Source organism: Triturus cristatus, chromosome 9, assembly GCF_964204655.1.
Source record: "Triturus cristatus chromosome 9, aTriCri1.1, whole genome shotgun sequence".
In the NCBI taxonomy this organism is placed as follows: Eukaryota; Metazoa; Chordata; class Amphibia; order Caudata; family Salamandridae; genus Triturus; species Triturus cristatus.
In genome coordinates this window covers 861627841-861647236 of record NC_140592.1, presented here as the reverse complement: position 1 = coordinate 861647236, position 19396 = coordinate 861627841, and the positions used below count along the sequence as shown (strand labels likewise).

The 19396-nt window shown below is 49.7% G+C and overlaps 1 protein-coding gene across 1 annotated transcript in view; it reads left to right on the top strand.

Moving 5' to 3' along the window:
* DYNC1H1 (dynein cytoplasmic 1 heavy chain 1) overlaps nt 1–19396 on the top strand; it is a 1397843-nt gene that overhangs the window by 1224689 nt on the left and 153758 nt on the right. Inside the window, exon 73 of the mRNA XM_085626346.1 lies at nt 11331–11542. Within this exon, the coding sequence (XP_085482472.1) occupies nt 11331–11542 (212 nt within the window). The remainder of the gene's footprint in view (nt 1–11330; nt 11543–19396) is intronic.

Sequence of the window (19396 nt, the reverse complement as noted above, 5' to 3'; positions counted from 1 at the left end):
TCGGCGTCGAAGTCGACTTCAGGACATGCTTCTAAGTCCAAGAAGCACAAGAAAAAGAAGAGGCATGGATCTCGACATCGCTCGGATAGGGATACGGCTCCGAGATCGACCTCGCCCTCCAGACGCCGTAAGGACTTTGTATCTCCTTCGCCTGTTCCCAATTCTCCTATTGGCCTGTCGTCACCTGTGGCTTCACCGGCGCATCCTCCGCCTCCGGCACCGGCTCCATCTCCGACGCCGGCTCCATCTCCGGCTCCGGCTTCATCTCCGGTTCTGATTGAGGAGCATCCAGCTCCGGGTGAGCTGTCGGCGCCGGTCGGCCCGAGTCCGGTGATGCCTCAGCCTGAGCCTTATCCATCGTTCCCAGGCCCAGGTCAGGATCCTACGCATTCTTAATGCTATGTATGGGTCCTTCTCCAGAGCCTTGTACCCCTCTGGTGCACCTTCGGGTCCTATGGCCTTCAGTTTGGGAGTTCCCCAAGCTTATCCTCAGGCTCGTTCATGCCATTTTTCCCAGCGACACCGTCTTGGTATCCACCGGCGCCGAGGACATAGATGCCGCTCCCTTCTTCACCGGCTCCGACTCGACCTCGTTTGACGCCGGCTATTTTTTTGGATCCGCGCTCGACGCCGTCGGATTCGGTCACGGCGCCACCGACTCCTGCTGTGAGGATCGGGTCTAGGAGGGAGGCCCCAAGGGTACTGGTGGAACAGAGGTACTTGATGGAGGAAGTAGAAGGTGAGCTGATGGAGTCGGACGATGTGTTTGACGAATTGAAGTAGGCTAGTGCCCTGGATTTATTGCCGGAATGGGAGATTACTCCTCCTGCTGATGCTCCTTCAAAGGATGTGGCCATGCCACGCTGTTATTAAAAAGGCGGCTTAACTTCTAGATCTGCAGTTGCCATCTGCAGAGTTTAAGCCTAACATCCTGACAGAGGTTCTGCACTTTCCTTCTACTGCATCGGAGCCTTTGCTCCCTTTTAACAACGCCATTATAGAACCAGTAAAGGAGGTATGGCGTAAGCCCTTCTCTGCTCCAGCAGTTTCTAAAGTTATTGCTAGGAGGTATAGGATGGCTCCAGGGGACCCATACTTTTTAACATCTCATCCATCTCCGGAGAGTCTGGTGGTTCAGGCTGCCAACAGGTGCTTTTCCCCAAGTTCCGAGTATCAGGGATGCGAAGAAATTGGACCAGTCAGCCAAGAAGGTCTTCTCTTCTGCCAGTATGACCTTAAAATCGACGAATGCCACCTGTCTTTTGGGCCGATATATCCATGCTCTTATGGATTCAGCAAAGCAATTGGCCCCAAAGCTGTCAGAAGAGGATAGGATGAACTTTAATGAGGTCCTGTCGGATACCCAGGTAATCCAAAGCGGCTTGGATACAGCTGACTCGGTAGCAAGAATCATGGTTCTTCTGTTGACACGAGGAGTGCGTGGCTCAAGTCTTCAGAGTTCTCCCCTGATGTGCAGTCAACGCTCCTGGTCTTGCCTTTTGATGGCTCTGGACTTTTTGGCAAGAAAGCGGATGCTGCGCTTGAAAGATTTAAGGAGAGTAAGGCCACGGCTAAATCTTTGGGCCTTCAAACTCAGCCAAGGGGTTCGTTCAAGAGATACAGGGGCTTCGGAAGGTCAACCTTTCGTTCTTACAGACAGCCCCAGCAGCAACAGCAGCAAAACACTCTGTATAAGAGCTACGGAGGCAGAATCAGAGGTCGCACTCTAGGTCGACAGCTCTCCTCCTCCTCCTCTTCCTCCTCCCTCCAACCACTGCAAAGCAGCCCTAGATCCACCATTCTGGATCATGCTGGTCCTGTGGGGGGCCGGCTTACCCAATTCAATTCAATTCAGCTTTATTCGATTAAAGTTATTAATCATAAAAGCAAAGGTACACAGTACATAAAAAAGCAATGCACAAAGTTACATTAAAAGTTGATTCTTTAATTTAAAAATGAATATTAAAAATGCATTAACAGAGGCTATGACATGGACTGAATCTAACATTTGCAAGGCTATAAGTGCAGGTCGACAGTGCCTAAGTCCAAAAGATTTCAATACTGGGAGAATCCACCTTTTCCTAGGAATAGAATAAAATTTACACAAGAATATGACATGTAATTTGGATTGGATCGATACATCATCACATGGACAATTACATAGAGATTTAGACCAATTATTCCGTTCAGGAAAACTTAATAACCTATGAATGATTCCCAAACAGAAACGAACTATCAGAAACCTATCAAAATCACCTACAACAGTTGTAATACAAGGTTGAATTGATAAATGGGTAGAAATCAACTGATGTTCCTGTACGGAAGTTTTCTTCAGTTCTATTGCCAGTCTGCGGTCATTTAAATAGTCCAAACACAGTTTTTTCAATTCCTTTCTTGCAATCAGGCATAAAGTGGTAGGATCATCAAAAAACTCACGATGGTCCAAATTATAAAGAAAGGATTTAATGTATACTAGCCATCTTATCCTCAACACCCCTTCTAGCTTCAAAAGGTCAGAAATAATAGAGCGATTCAAGGGCAAATTTTCCAAGGTCCAGATCCTATGCCATTCAAGTATCGGTTGTATTTTAATGGTATCTTCCAAGTAACCAATTCCCAGTTCTACATGGCATATGTAAGTTGAAGTGGAATCTGGCACCGCCAATAAGAACCTTAGAAATTTATTTTCCACAGTCTGCAAAGAAGTAACATCAACAATCCCCCAGACACCAGCTCCATAAGTGGCGACAGACACACATTTTGCGTTATAAATTTTTAACAGCTCAGACGGGGTCCTCCTACCCAATTTCTTGCTAAAATTATAAAGGGCAGTCACGGTTCTAGCAAACAGGATCCTCCTGGCTTTCACAGCTTGTTGCCAGCTGGATTTGTTGTCAAATAGGATGCCCAAATAAGCAAACGTTTTGGTATATTCAATAGGCTTATCATATACAAACATGCTCTTTGTGCTCTTGTTCTTGCTACTACCAGTAATCATGGCGAAAGTTTTGGAGACATTTATAGAGAGCCCCAAGTTTGACATAGTTCTCAAAGGAGGATATTACTCATTGTAGGGCCAATGGGGTACGAGCCATTAATACGGCGTCGGCGGCGTATAACAGTGCCGGATTAGTTCTCATTTCTATCTGAGGTAGATCTCTACAATTTTGCACTAAATGTTTTTCTAGACCATTAATATATAGATTAAAAAGGAAAGGAGCGAGAACACAGCCCTGTCTCACTCCTTTTCCTATCTTAAAATCAGTAGTGCATTGGCCCTCTGCCCCATACCGTACCCTGGCCCTGGCATAGAGCTGTCTAAGAAAAGAAACTAATAAAGTGTCCAGACCTAACTCTTCTAAAATTTCCCATAACTTTGCGTGGACAACACAATCAAACGCTGATGATAAATCAACAAAAGTTAAATATAAATTACCCCTTTTCGCCTCCGTGTATTTATTAATTTAGATTTAAATTAAGACTGATCCACTGTCCCCATGCCCTTGCGAAATCCATATTGTGTATCACATATTATTCCCGAGGCCTCTGCCCATTCTTGTAACCTGTTAAGTATGACTCTACCGACAATTTTCACGGAAGAGTCTAACAAGGAAATAGGGCGATAACATGCCGGATTAGCTCTATCTCCTTTCTTAAAAATGGGGACTAAAATAGAAACTAACCAGGTTGGAGGAAGACCATACACACTACATGCATTACAAAATAAAGTTAAAAGTGGACCCCATAGCTCAAGATTACATTTAAAAAGATCTACTGGAATGCCATCCGGCCCTGGTGCCTTGCCCCCTTGACCAACTAATATTGCGTCATTTACTTCCTGAAGGTCAAAAACCAAATACTTTTGAGATTCTGGCCCCTAGGGTAGCGGCTCAATTGCTGGTGGCCCTAAAACAACCGAAGCAACAGTTGGACAGTTATAGAGATTTATATAATGTCTAATCCAGTCTTGTTCAGGGATTGCTATCTCTATATTAGCCCTGTCCGTATTAATTAAAAACGGGGCATTAACGGCCTTCCAGAAAGCTGACGAGTCATGCAACATAGATGCCTCATGCAGTGCTGACCACATTTTCCTTTTTAACTCGTTTTTCCTATTTTTCAGCGCCAATTTGTACTCCCTCCTAGCTTTACTAATGTCAAATTGATTTTTAATTTCAGCATGAAGCGCATACTTCAACTTTGAATATGCTTGGGTGCACGAGTTGTCAAACCATCCTGACTTCATGAGTTTACTTCTATTAGTTTCAACGAAAAGGGCCTTCTTAATGGATGCTGCAATTATTGCAAAGTTCTCCACGATGTCGCTATGATCGCCCTGGTCGTTTAAACAGTGCACAATATTGCTATAGCAATCCCTAACTATTTTGCTCATAAGTTCTTCGTGGTTCACACTCTCCCAACTTAGTGCATATCCATTCTGCCTGCTGAGTTTAATGTTACCAACATAGTTAATGTTTCTGCCACTTTTTCTAATGGTTTGACATTGCGTCATCAGGCTTATGCTTAGTGGAAAATGATCACTTAAGACTAAGCCGTGTGTGTAAAAATTCGTTACCCTAGAAGAATGTCTATTAGACAGCAAAATAAAATCTATTATAGAGAAGGCACCACGACCATTAAAGGTTGGGCAAAAGGCTGTCATAGGAGTTAACGTATTACCAAAGCCCATATCATGTGTTAGTAGTATGTCATTAAAAAGATCCCCTTGGGTGGTGTGCGCAAAGTGCGGAAGGCAATCTTCATCATTATTATCATGTGTTAAGCCTCAGGTCCCTTTACCTATATGTTCACATAATGTACAATTAAAATCTCCCCCCCACAGTATAACTACATCCTTGTCCGTTGAATCCTGAAGCCACGCTAGTCTGTCTGTTAGAGACTTCAGGATACTTGTGAACTGTAACTGTGGGACATTGTTGTAAAAATTGACTATGATCAACTTCGTAAGTGAGTCGCAGATTAAACCAATAACTTGGTAATAGGGGCCATCAAAATAATCACATTTTTCATAATTCATCAAATTTGAAATGTATATACAGAGGCCTCCCTTCGCTCTGCCACAGGGAGACGGAACAGCTGGAGTGAAAAAGGTTCTATATCCTTCCAAGTGAACAGTCTCTACTAGCCAAGTTTCCTGTAAACAAAGGATGTCAAAATTCCGAATCTAACCATATATCATTTAACAACTTCGATTTTAAGCCCGCGATGTTCCAATAAGCCATTTGAACTCCCTCAGGACTAGTTCTTAAGTTATTCCCCCCACAACTACTTCCCAAAGTTGTTAAAGGAATCAGTAAAGGAGAATGATTTTGTGGGGCAGATATAGACCCCGAACTAGAGGTCGGCGCCACATTGGCGCTGTCAGATAAAGACTTCTGTGCCTCGTGAAGAATGTTATTATTCATAACAATCTCGAAAGGGATTTTAGGGGTCGTAAAATCAGGACTAGAACTGCCAATTATAATAGGGAGAGAAGGCATAATACAGGCCTTACAACTTCTTTTTTCCCAGGTCTCATTATGAGTGCCATTTCGCGTAAAATTATTTACGGGGTCCGCCAAATGAGTTACATTATTCTTACCATGTGGCTCCTCCCCAAGATCTTGGACCAAGTTACCCCCTAGTTTGTCCGAGCTACTACGTCAATCTACTTCTTCTAGGGAAGGTAGGGACTCATAGCGGTTGTATGTTTGTACAGAGTATCTGTAACCAGAATCTTTGGTTGGGACCCTTTTTTCCAATACACCAGGCTTGTAAAAAAAGCCCAAAGGACCCACGCTGATATTTCCTGGGGCCACTGTGTAAGATTCCATTTTGCTCAATATCCAGTGAACAAATTGCGGTGTTTTGAAATTTAAAAGCACGCAATCACCTGGCAATACCTTTGTACCTCTTCCTACCCAGCTTACCCTTCTTACCATTTTGAACTCCGCAAATAATCTATCAGTTTCACCTACCCTGGTTCCCAACCAGGCTAAAGACTTATTTCTTATCACTTGCCAAGGTTCGTACACATCATTTCTCAATTTGGGAACGTTAGTTAAAATCACTGTATATGGCGTAGCAGCAGGTGGTAAATCCAGTAGAGGGGCAGTTGATTCATACTCTGTTTACAGCTGGAACTACATTATGTCGATTAGTGCCATCAGTATAATTATCCGCCATGGTTTGCCTACAGTGTAATTGACTTATGGTGCTATCCTGAGGTGCTGGCACATGGTCATCAATATGTCCGAGGTTCGACTGTGTACTCCTTGGATTTAATATGGGCTTAACCAAATCCTTATTTGTCCTAGATTTAAAGGCTCCAGGATTTGATATTGGTGCTTCAATAATTTTCAAAGATTTAGAATGGTTAAGTAGTAACTCTTCAATTGCACCAAGCCTAGTTATAACATTACTTAAGGAGTCTCTAAAAAAAGTATCCATGGCCTCAATCTTAGTTTTTATTGCCATTATATTATTCTGAGTGAGTACATGTGGGGGAGTTGACTCCGTTCCCCAAGTTACTTTTTTAAGTTTTGGGGGGGGGGGCTTAATAATTCCCTTTTTTCCTGCTTTCTGTGTGCTAACCTTAGTCCTGGAAGTTGGTTCTACCACTGTGTCTAAGGTTAAAATCGGATTTTTTGAACGTTTAGTGGGTGGCTGAAACTCAGCGTCATGGTCGGTAAAGGAGACGTGATCTGAGATGTTCAAGACACATCCGTTGCTTTCAACATTAAGATCATGTAATGATTGCTTATTTTCATTCAAAAGTAAGTCCCCAGAGTCGGCTGTGCCAACCGTATTGTCGCGGTAGATGGTATCTTCAACTGACACAATTTGCTCCTCCAGAGCTCCCATTGCTCCCGTTAAATAATTTAAAATAGAGACACATGGTCCCTCCCCCCGATTTGGACTGCTTCTTAGGCTGTGAACTTGAGGCTTTTCTTTTCACCATTTTGGCTTAAATATGCACAAAAACCTAGGGGCAGCAAGTCAAACAATGCAGGAAGAAGAGAATGCCACTTGGGGGAGTCAGTGTTATAGAGATACCAGTCAAAATGTGTTTGATCGTTTTACGAAATAATAATGTAACAAACGATAAGCAATGGGTATTCAACAAAATACTATAATACAAAAGGCGCTGATTTCTTACATTCAAGCAGTGACACAATTATTAACGTAGTGAATAACAAAGACTTATCTGCCAAGAGATCAAGAATATGAGGACGAGATCCAAGGGCTAAGGGCTATGGCCCAGCCCAGTCTACTCCTGGCTAGGATGGGCTAAGACGGGCCCGTCTTGGCCCGGTCTTCGCCCGGGCCGCGCGAGTCCTGCGCTGCGGCACCTCCTCGCCGGTGATAAGGGCTCCGCAAGGGACCATGGCTAAAGTGCGCTGTGCTGGTCCTGGCGCCCAGGGGCTGTGCAAAAACGCTTAGTCTGCCTCCAAAATGTCAGGGGTCTCCCGCGCTGCGGGACCTCCTCGCCGGTGATAAGGGCTCCGCAAGGGACCGTGGCTAAAGTGCGCTGTGCTGGTCCTGGCGCCCAGGGGCTGTGCAAAAACGCTTAGTCTTCCTCCAAAATGTCAGGGGTCTCCCGCGCTGCGGGACCTCCTCGCCGGTGATGAGGGCTCCGCAAGGGACCGTGGCTAAAGTGCGCTGTGCTGGTCCTGGCGCCCAGGGGCTGTGCAAAAACGCTTAGTCTTCCTCCAAAATGTCATGGGTCTCCCGGCCGGCTTACCCATTTTCTACAAGATTGGGAATTGGTCACTTCAGACCTCTGGGTTCTAGATCTTGTAGAAAATGGGTATGCCCTTCCCTTTCGGGAGTTCCCTCCCAACTACCCTCCATGTCAAGGTGCTTGCTCAGAGGACCACCTTCTTCTCCTGCAGCAGGAAGTCCTGACATTATTGAAAAAAGGTGCGATAGAGGTGGTTCCAGAGCAGGAAAGTGGTCAGGGATGCTACACCCGGTATTTCCTGATTCCAAAAAAGGATGGCAGATTGCGTCCAAAATTGGACCTCAGGATCTTGAATCTTTTTCTGAAGCAAGAGAAATTCAAGATGCTCACCCTTGCGCAGGTTCTTCAAGCTCTGCATCTGGAGGACTGGATGGTGTCAATCGATTTACAGGATGCTTATTTTCACATCCCCATCCTGAAGTCGCACAGGAAGTATCTCCGGTTTACAACATTATCAGTTTGCGGTTCTTCCGTTTGGTCTTACTACTGCACCTCGAGTCTTCACCAAGGTGATGGCAGTGGTGGCAGCACATCTCAGAAGGTCGGGGATTCCAGTTTTCCCCTATCTGGACGACTGGCTGATCAAAGCGGAGTCGCCAGAGAAGGTGCTTCATCTGCAAGTTACAATCCAGCTGTTGTACAAATTGGGTTTTTCGATAAACGTGCCCAAGTCTCACCTGGTGCCCTCTCAGCGCAACCTGTTCATAGGGGCAGTACTGGACACTACTGTGTGTCGAGCATTCCCTCCTCCACAAAGGATTCTCGACATACAGGAAATGATTCCCCTGTTTTACAATGAAGCAGTCGTTCCAGTCCTGAAGGTCCTTTGCCTGCTCGGTTTGTTTGCTTCCTGCATTCTGTTGGTCAACCATGCACGCTGGCATATGAGGGACCTCCAGTGGTGCCTCCGCAGGCAGTGGTATCAGCACAAGGGAGATCTCAGGGAGTCTGTGAGGATCTCCAGAGAAGCTGCGGCAGATCTGTCTTTGTGGGGTGTACAGGGCAATCTGTCCCAAGGAAAGCCCTTCCATCTACCTCCATCGGTGGCCACAGTAATAACGGATGCATCCACTTTAGGGTGGGGTGCGCATCTGGAGGATCTGGAGATCAAGGTTCTTTGGTCTCCAGAGGGAAGGTTGCTTCACATCAACCTTCTGGAATTGCGGGCGATACGTTTGGCGCTCAAAGGCCTTCCTCCCTTCCCTTCCCTTCGCGGTCAGTCGGTTCAAGTCCTGACAGACAACACTACCGTGATGTAGTATGTCAACAAGCAGGGAGGAGTGGGTTCTCCTTGTCTTTGCTGAGAGGCTAAGCGTCTCTGGTCCTGAGCTCAGGATCATCAGATTTGTCTGATGGCAAATCATCTGGCCGGGGTTCTGAACGTACGTGCAGACAGTCTCAGTCGGCAGTTCTCCGTCAATCACGAGTGGAGGCTTCATCTGGAGGTAGTTCGTCACAACTTTCGGACGTGGGGGAACTCCTCGGGTGGACCTGTTTGCCACTCACGAGAATGCTCACTGCCCGTCATTCTGCAGTCTCCAGTATCCAATGCAGGGAGCATTGGGGGACACGTTTCAGTTGAGATGGGACTCACATCTCCTTAACGCGTTTCCTCCCATACCATTGATTCCTCGGGTTCTGAGGAAGATTCGCCAAGACAGGGCCCAAGTCATATTGATCGTCCCGGATTGGCCAAGAAGGGTGTGGTATACAGATCTTCTCCACCTCTCCTCGTGCCCTCCGCTCCGTCTCCCTCTGAGGGCAGACCTCCTCTCGCAGTCGGAAGGGCACGTTCTACACCCCCACCTCCAGAGCTTACACCTTCATGCCTGGAGATTGAACGGGGCAACCTGAATTCTTTTTCTCTCCCGCCAGATGTGGTAGATGTAATTTTGTCTGCCAGAAGTCATTCCACTAAATCTATCTATTCCTATAGGTGGTATAAATTTGTGCTCTGGTTTGGGGAGAAATCTATTGATCCTTTGAGGGCTCGTTTATCTGACATTCTTCAGTTTGCCCTTTCTCTTGCTCAGCAAGGTTTTGTCGTAGCCACTGTAAAGGGATATCTTTCAGCCTTGTCGGCATTCCTTTGTTTGCCGGATCAACCATCATTGTTCAAATCGCCTATTGTTTTGCGGTTTCTGAAAGGTCTTACAAACAAGTTTCCTCCAACTCCTTTTATTGTGCCTCAATGGGACTTAAATCTTGTTTTAACTTATCTGATGGGTTCTCCCTTTGAGCCCTTACACAAGTGTCCCTTGAGACTGTTGTCTTTCAAGACGGTTTTTCTCATTGGGATCACCTCGGCAAGGAGGGTAAGTGAGCTTCAAGCTCTCAGTTCAAAACCCCTGTTCTTGACCATTAATGCTGAAAGAATGGTACTCAGGACCAGGGCTGCCTTTCTGCCTAAGGTGATAACTCCCTTCCATCTGGGGCAGTCCATTACCCTCCCTACCTTCTATCCTCCCTCCTCACCCTTCCAAGGAGGAGGAGCGGCTTCACCGTCTGGACCCTAAGAGGGTGGTCAGCTTCTACCTTCATAGGGCAAAGGACTTTCGAGTGGACGACCAGCTCTTTGTGGGCTTTGTTGGCTGCAGGAAAGGCAGAGCGGTGCACAAGCGCACCCTTTCCAGATGGATTGTCTTGTGCATCAAGATATGCTACTCTTTGGCCGGTAAGGAACCTCCAGAGGGTTTAAGGGCTCATTCTACTAGAGCTAAGTTTTCCACGTCTGCTTTGTCTAGAGGTGTTCCTGTGGAGTACATTTGTAGGGCGGCAACTTGGGCCTCCCTTCACACTTTCACAAAGCATTGCTGCTTGGATTCTGAGGTGAGGAGGGACGGACATTTTGCTTGTTCCGTCCTTCAGGACTTTCTGCTATAGAAGGGTGGACACCCCCCTCCGGGAGGGGGACTGCTGTGGGAATCTTTTCACAAGGTGAGGAATCCACTGGCAGATGTATCCATCAGAAGAACAAGTTACTTACCTTCGGTAACGCTTTTTCTGGTGGATACAGTATCTGCCTGTGGCATTTTCCTTCTAATGGATACTTATCTAACCACAGATTACTCACTGGCTGCCCACCTCCCCCTCTGTGGAATGCACTTTTGAGAATTAATAAAGGATGTATACACAGCCAGTGCATTTTAATTTTTGAATCTCACTCTGCATCTGACAGCACAGAAGGATATGGTATATAAACTGGCGTTGCCGGGCTGGGGTGGTGCTTATATGTGCCTCCTTGTTGTCCAGTCTAAAGGCTGTTTCGAATTGCAGTGGATAGATGATGGCACTACATGTTGGTGCACTGGAGCTATGGCAAAGCATTTCCAGATCCAGTCTGGCATATAGGGCGATTCACAAGGTAAGGAATGTATGCTTCGCTAGAGTATCACCAGAGAGAGTTTTTCTGTAGGTAAGTTAACTTATTCTTTTTTTTTTTTTGGCTTCTAGTTATATAATAGTTTCCACAACCTGGAGCCCAAGAGATTTGAAGCCTGAAAATAATGGTAGATACATTAAGCAACATTCTTCCTACACAACCATAATGCTTTGTTTCCTCATGTTTTTTTATTTTGTTGCGCAGGAGTTGACATGATTAGTAAAATGCTGAAAATGCAGATGCTCGAGGATGAAGACGACTTGGCCTATGCAGAAACGGAGAAGAAGCAAAGGACCGATTCCACCTCAGATGGCCGTCCTGGTTGGATGAGAACTCTACACACTACTGCCTGCAACTGGCTCCAAGTTATCCCACAGGCATTGAACCATCTTAAACGAACAGTGGACAACATTAAGGTAAACTGTTTTTCAAAACATGCCAAAACAACAATTATTGCAATACATTTTTTGAAGCTTGAGATGTATCTGCAAATGTTTTCCTTTGGAGAATGATCTGCAGATTTCCTACTCTAAGGAATGACACATGGCATTTACAGCTGTTGAAAAAGTGACTGCATCAAAATATAATAGATAATTGGCAGAGATTTTTACTTTCATAGCTTTTGCTGCAAATTAGCAGTAGTGGGGAGAATGGTGGGCACCCTGGCCCAGGTGATGGCAGCTGGCAATTGTCTTGTTCACAGGAGCCCCTGTGTTAGGTTTATACCAAGTTCCTAGAAGGTCATTAGTCAGTGCTTCATTAAAGGGCAATAGGGGTTCAGGGAGAATTGTGAACATGACGAGAGTTAAGAATAGTATGGCTTCTGAGGGCGCTCCCTCTTTATGGTCTTTTGATAGACCATTTTAGGCTTCTCTGCCTCAGGGTCTGGCATGCCACTTCACAGGACAGAATAGTAGCACTGTTTCACTGATTACGGTATTCCTGTGTGAGTATGAAACCCACATAATCACCTATATTAAGGTAATGTTTGTTCCTGGGCTTTAGTATGTCCAACATATACTTCATTGTTTATGGATATTTCCACCGAAACGTTCCTCACATTTTGAATCTTCCCCAGTGCCAAACTGTTTGAAAGACGTTCGATAACTCCTATGCACCCGTAGATAGTGCCATTGGGCATCATTGTGACCCTGCCCAGACATGATTATACAGAACTGCATATTTGTGCCCCGCAACCCCCCCCTAAGCATCTGCAACCTCCCCTGGATGCACTGACCTAAGTTTCTGTTTTTTTTCTGCACATCCGGCATGGATCCAGCCCTTGACGCTTACTGATTTTCTCTGATTTTGGTTGCTTACTGAACTTTTTTCTTCCAGATTGAGAATGAATGTGGCAGTGTATCACAGATTTTGTCGCTAAAGACAGCATGCTTCAAACCATGTTTGTGTGTCAGAAGCAGATGTCTCTCACAGACCCACTTAAGGTCCGACTTTGATGTATGGAGTCCAAACATGGTTCCAAGTACTGTAACGATCTGAAAGAAACACGTTAGTTAGATTCCTCACCTTAGAATATCCCCAGGCGTCAGACTGGATCCGGAAGATTTTTCGTCAGCAATACCCCTTGCGCGTCGCTAGGCGTCGTCTGCGGCTCCGCGTCCGTCGTCGGCGTCGTGCGCCGGGATGACGTCGTCGGAGTACTTAGACGCCGCCCTCGCGCGCTGACGTCAGTTCTTCTTTTTTCCGCGCCAGTAAGCGCAGATCCGGGAGAGCTACCCCTTTTAGTCTTTTTTGACTAAATCTTTTTGATCATTTTTGATCCTTGTCTGTCGACATCTGGTGCCGGTAGGATGCCTGGGTTCAAGGCTTGCGAGGATTGCCATCGACTGATGTCGGTGACCAATCACCACCGCCGGTGCCTCTACTGTTTAGGCCCCGACCACGACGCGGAGTCGTGTAACGACTGCCAGGCCCTGACTTCGAAGGCTAGGCGGGAGCGGTCCCGCAAGCTTCTCGAGCTTCGCCACTCGGCTCCGCGTCGGGCGTGATCCCGGTCCAGGAGGAGGTCCAAGGATCGCTCGCGGAGCCCTAGCCGACGCCATCGATCGTCCGGCTCCAAGTCGTCGGGTAAGTCCAAACGCTCAAAGAAGTCCAAGAGGCGACACCGCTCTTCGGACTCCCCTCGCCGGTCGCGCGACTCGGCCGAGGGTCAGGGTGGTTCCACCCCCGCGGCTCTGGCGGAGCCGCAGGCGCCGCGTCCGCCCCCACACCTTCCGGTCCCTGGGACTGACGCGGCGCCGGCGGAGATCAGTGCCTTCCTCTCGGCCATGAGGAGCCTGGCCCCGCCGTCGACGCCCGCTGGCGCGCCTTTGGGCCCCGCGGACTCGACTGGGCGACGTTGCCTGCCGGCGGCTCCGGCCCCAGGGCCGTCGACGACTCCGGTCTCGACGCCGCAGGTCCCCGCGGGGCCCATGCCTGGGCCCCCGTCGACGCCGGTTGACCTAGTCACTCCTCCACCGGCGCCGGCGAATGAACCACCGACGCCGGCGCACACGCCTACACCTCCGGCGCCGCCGACGCCTTTGGCGCCGACACCGCCCCAGTTTAGCCCTCCTCCGGACCCGGCGCCGCTACGGCGTCGACCGACGCCGCATCCGACGCCGCTTGAGTCCTACCATCTCTACAGTCCGGTTCCGATCGTTTCTCCTGTTTATCAGGAATCGGAAGATGGGGGCGACTGGGAGGGGTTCGAGGACCCTATGGCTGTTCAGTCACAGCTTTCTCAGGACTGGGCAGATGAACTGGGGGAGGCCAGTGGGCTGGACACCTCGCCAGACACTGGATTCACTTCTCCTCCGACCGTGGCTTCGGAGGAGGGTGCAGCATTTTCTGTGGTGCTGCGCAAGGCGGCCGAGGCCCTTGGGCTCGAGTTGCCTGCCGTGGCTGTGAGGACTAACATCCTCACTGAGGTGCTTCAAACCTCAGCAAGCTCCACTGAGCCTCTGCTGCCGTTCAATGAGGCCCTCACTGACGTTCTGCAGGGCACCTGGTCCAAGCCCTCCACAGTTCCTCCTGTGGATAGGAACGTTGCCAGGCGCCACCGCCCTGCTCCGGGCGACCCCAGTTTCCTGTCCCAACACCCCACCCCCGAGAGTCTGGTTATCCAGGCCTCTACCTCCCAATCCTCCTTCCCGACCGCTCCGCCGGACCGGGATTCCAAGAGACTCGAGCAGTTTGGCAAGAAACTGTTCTCGTCCCTTAGTTTGGGCCTGCGGTCCTTGAATACCGCCTGTCTCTTGGACCGTTATTCCCATTCCCTGTGGGATACGGTGGAGGACGTGCTGCCCCTGTGTCCGGAGGAGGTCCGGACGCGTCTTAACCAGGCTTTGGCCGATGGGAGGGATGCAGCACGGCACGCCATAAGATGTGGGCTTGACACCACGGACTCGCTGGGTCGGGCGATTTCCACCACGGTGGCGCTCCGCCGCCACGCCTGGATGCGGTCCACGTCATTTTCCGGGGATGTCCAGAACACCCTCATGGACATGCCCTTTGATGGCACTCGCCTGTTTGGTGAGAAGGCGGACAGTGCGCTGAACCGCTTTAAGGACTCCCGGGCTACGGCCAAGTCCTTGGGCCTCTCGGCTCCGCGGGCGCCCACCTCCGCTTTTCGCCCCTTTCGTGGCCAAGGAAGGGGCGCCTCCTCACGTCCGCAAAGCCACCAGCCGCAGAACCAACCTGCGCGCGGTCGCGGACGTGGTTTCCGCCGTGGCGGAAATGGAGGCCGACGTGGTCAGCCCACTTCCACCCCGGCAGCATCCGCCTCAAAGCCCTCCTAGTCCGAGCTTTCAGGCCCATACCACGCCAGTGGGCGGCAGAGTTCGCCATCACCTGCTCCACTGGCGGTCCATAACATCGGACAGGTGGGTGCTGCAAATCGTCCGAAGGGGCTACTCCCTCCCCTTCGAGACGACCCCTCCAGCCATGCCACCGCAGCACCACCGTATCTCGGGGGATCATTTGAATCTTCTCCGCGAGGAAGTTTCGGCTCTCTTGGCCAAGGGGGCCGTCGAGCGCGTTCCGAGTCCAGAAGTAGGTCGTGGTTGTTATTCCCACTACTTTCTGGTTCCCAAGAAGGGCAAGGGGGGCCTACGCCCTATCTTGGATCTCCGGAACGTCAATGCCTTCCTCCGAAAGGAAAGGTTCAAGATGCTAACGTTGGCTCAGGTTCTAGCTGCCCTAGACCCTGGAGACTGGATGGTAGCGTTGGACTTGCAGGACGCATATTTCCATATCCCCGTCCTGCCGGCCCACCGGCGTTACCTGCGGTTCACGGTGGGCCAAGAGCACTTTCAGTTTACCGTGCTTCCCTTCGGCCTCACCAGTGCCCCTCGGGTGTTCACGAAAGTGATGGCGGTGGTCGCAGCTCATCTGCGCAGATCAGGGGTTCCAGTCTTCCCCTATCTCGACGACTGGTTGTTGAAGGCGGGCTCGCCCCAGGCAGTCGTCTCCCACCTCCAGACTACGGCGGATCTCCTGCATTTGCTGGGGTTTTCCATCAACGTGCCGAAGTCACACCTGAGTCCCTCTCAGAAGCTCCTCTTCATCGGAGCGGTTCTCGATTCGGCGCAGTTCCGGGTCCATCCACCGGAACAGCGGGTCCAGGATATACAGGCCCTGATTCCCATCTTTCGGCCTCTATCCCGGGTTTCGGTCAGGCTAGTGTTGCGGCTTCTGGGGCTGATGGCCTCCTGCATCCTACTAGTGCATCACGCCAGGCGGCGCATGCGGGCTCTGCAGTGGGACCTGAAGTTTCAGTGGGCCCAGCATCACGGCAACCTGTCCGACCATGTCTTGATCTCGGAGGGCACTGCACAGCAGTTGCAGTGGTGGCTCACGGACCGCGAGTGGGTCAAGGGCAAGAGCCTCTCCCTTCCCCAACCGGAGCATGTCGTAGTGACGGATGCGTCCCTCCTGGGATGGGGTGGCCATATGGGAGAGGCGGAGATCAGAGGCCTCTGGTCTCCGGCGGAGTCTCGTCTCCACATCAACCTGTTGGAGTTGAGAGCGATCCGGCTTGCACTGAAAGCCTTCCTTCCCTCTGTCAGGGGAAGTGTCGTGCAGGTGTTCACGGACAACACCACCGCCATGTGTTATTGCAACAAACAGGGCGGGGTGGGGTCGTGGACCCTTTGTCAGGAGGCTCTGCGCCTCTGGACATGGCTGGAACACCAGGGCGTCACCCTAGTGGTTCAACATCTGGCGGGCTCTCTGAACGCCAGAGCAGACGAACTCAGCCGCCGGTGCATGATGGATCACGAATGGCGTCTGAACTCCGAAGTGGCGCAAGGTCTCTTTCAGCAGTGGGGAGAGCCTTGGTTAGATCTATTCGCCACCGAAGAGAACGCGCAATGTCAGCAGTTCTGCGCGTTGGAATTTCCAAGGCGGCACTCGCTCGGCGACGCTTTTCGTCACGAGTGGAGTTGCGGTCTGTTGTACGCCTTTCCGCCTATACCACTTCTGCCCAGAGTGCTGAAGAAGATCAGGCACGACCGGGCCCAAGTCATCTTGGTGGCTCCGGATTGGGCACGAAGATACTGGTATCCCGAGCTACTCAGTATGTTGACCGATCCCCCGATACGTCTGCCCCTTCGGGAGGATCTTCTGTCGCAGCAGCAGGGGACGGTCCTCCACCCGAACCTGTCCAGCCTCCACCTCCATGCGTGGAGATTGAGCGGCGGCAGTTGATGCCATTTGACTTGCCTCCTGAAGTCTGTGATATCATTCTGGCAGCCAGGCGTCCCTCCACAAAGTCGGTATACGCCTGCCGGTGGAACAAATTTGTGGCATGGTGCACAGCAAAGGCTGTGGATCCCCTTTCCGCCCCTCTTTCTGAGGTTCTCCTCTTTCTTCTTTCTCTGGCCCGGCAGGGCTCTGCCCTGGGCACCCTGAAAGGTTATCTTGCTGCCATCTCCGCCTTCTTGCGGCTTCCTGATCAGCCTTCTCTTTTCAAGTCCCCTGTGGTTACACGCTTTCTCAAAGGCATTACACACACGTTCCCTCCTGTCCCTTTTGTAATGCCTCAGTGGGACTTGAATCTTGTTCTCACATTTCTAATGTGCGCTCCCTTTGAGCCTCTTCATAATTGTCCTGACGCTTAAGACTGCTTTTCTGGTAGCCATCACCTCGGCTAGACGGGTGAGTGAGCTCCAGGCTTTATCATCAAAGCCTCCTTTTCTCTCTGTTCATCCGGACAAGGTTGTCCTTCGGCCTCATCCCTCCTTTCTTCCGAAAGTGGTGACCCCCTTTCATCTTGGGCAGTCTGTCACCTTGCCCACCTTCTTTCCGCCTCCGCATCCTTCCAAAGAGGAAGAGAGGCTCCACCGTCTGGACCCAAAACGTGCGCTCTCCTTTTATCTGGACCGCACGAAGCAGTTCCGGGTGGACGACCAACTTTTTGTTGGATACGTGGGTGCTAAGAAGGGGAAAGCTGTGCACAAACGGACCATCTCTCGGTGGGTTGTTTTGTGCATCAAAATGTGTTACTCCTTGGCAAAAAAGGACCCTCCTGTTGGGCTGCGCGCCCATTCTACTCGGGCCACGGCGGCTACTACTGCTCTGGGACGGGGTGTTCCTTTGCAGGACATGTGTCAGGCGGCAACGTGGGCTTCGCTACACACGTTTGCCAGGCATTATTGCCTTGACAGCCAAGTCCGGAGGGATGGCTTCTTTGGCCGTTCTGCCCTCCAGGACTTTCTGGTGTGATCTTGGTTCGCAGACCCACCACCGGGGATGGTATTGCTTGGGTATCTATTCTAAGGTGAGGAATCTAACTAACGTGTTTCTTTCAGATGAACAAGTTACTTACCTTCGGTAACGATGTATCTGTAAGAAACATTAGCTAGTTAGATTCCTCACCGACCCACCCATCCTCCCCGTTCTGCGAACTGCCATCTAGGGTTAAGGTTATCCTTTTCAGGCCCCTAGATTTTATTTTTGGCACCAGTGTCGGTCTTTGCATGGCTCTGCATTCCTGGCGCTGAAAGCTATGTACAAGAACTGACGTCAGCGCGTGAGGGCGGCGTCTAAGTACTCCGACGTCATTCCGGCGCACGACGCCGACGACGGACGCGGAGCCGCAGACGACGCCTAGCGACGCGCAAGGGGTATTGCTGACGAAAAATCTTCCGGATCCAGTCTGACGCCTGGGGATATTCTAAGGTGAGGAATCTAACTAACTAATGTTTCTTACAGATACATCGTTACCGAAGGTAAGTAACTTGTTCATCGCGACCCGACACCAAAGGACACCTATGCACCCGGCTTCCCTGGGTGAGGTAACTCGTGCACTCCGGTGCCCAAGTGTGTGTTGGCTCTCGAAATACTTACCCTGTAAGTTGCTTGCCTGTTGACTTTTGTGAAGTGCCCTAGAACTGTAAAATACAAACCGCGACATTTGCCATTGAAACGCATTGAAAAGCCGCGTGTGTGTTTAGACACTGCACGCGTCTCCTGTGGGCTGATTACTTACCTGCTAACACTGCAGAAGTGAAGCCCCAGCGATTCCCAAGGCCCTAGGCCTCTTCCTTTTGCAAGTCGAGTTTGTTAACCCATTATTTCAGCATATGGTCTGGTACGCCCCTAGGGCTACAGCCATATTTGTGCTTAATTTATTGAGAACTGTTGATCTTTTGAATGTTTACCTGGCTCTAATCTCATAAAGAGATTAGTAGAGTATATTTAGAAATAAATACGTATATATTTGATATATATACCTGTGTGGTGTCTTTTCATTTGGTAATTCAAGAGATTATAAGGTAAAACAAGCTGCTTTACATTCCTCAGAGACTTAGCCTGAAGGCTGCTCTCCACAGCTACCACTAGGATAGCTTTCTTTAAAAGGTTGTCTTTAAACCTATCTACCAAGAGTCGAATTGGACTGGTGCAAGGTGGCCACTATAACTAGTGACCAGCATATACCAGGCCAACTTCTCACAGCTGCCACTACTGCATTGGGACGTGGTGTCCCCTTACAAGACATCTGTCAGGCAGCTACGTGGGCCTCGCTGCACATTTTTACTAAGCACTATTGCCTGGACAGTCAAGTCCGGAGAGACAGCTGCTTCGGCCGTTCTGTTTTCCGGGACTTCCTGTTGTAATCTTGGTTCACAGACCCACCACCGGGGCTGGTATTGCTAGGGTATCTATTCTAAGGTAAGGAATCTATCACTACATGTTTCTTTCAGATGAACAAGTTAACTTCGGTAACGATATATCTCTAAGAAACATAAGTTAGTGATAGATTCCTT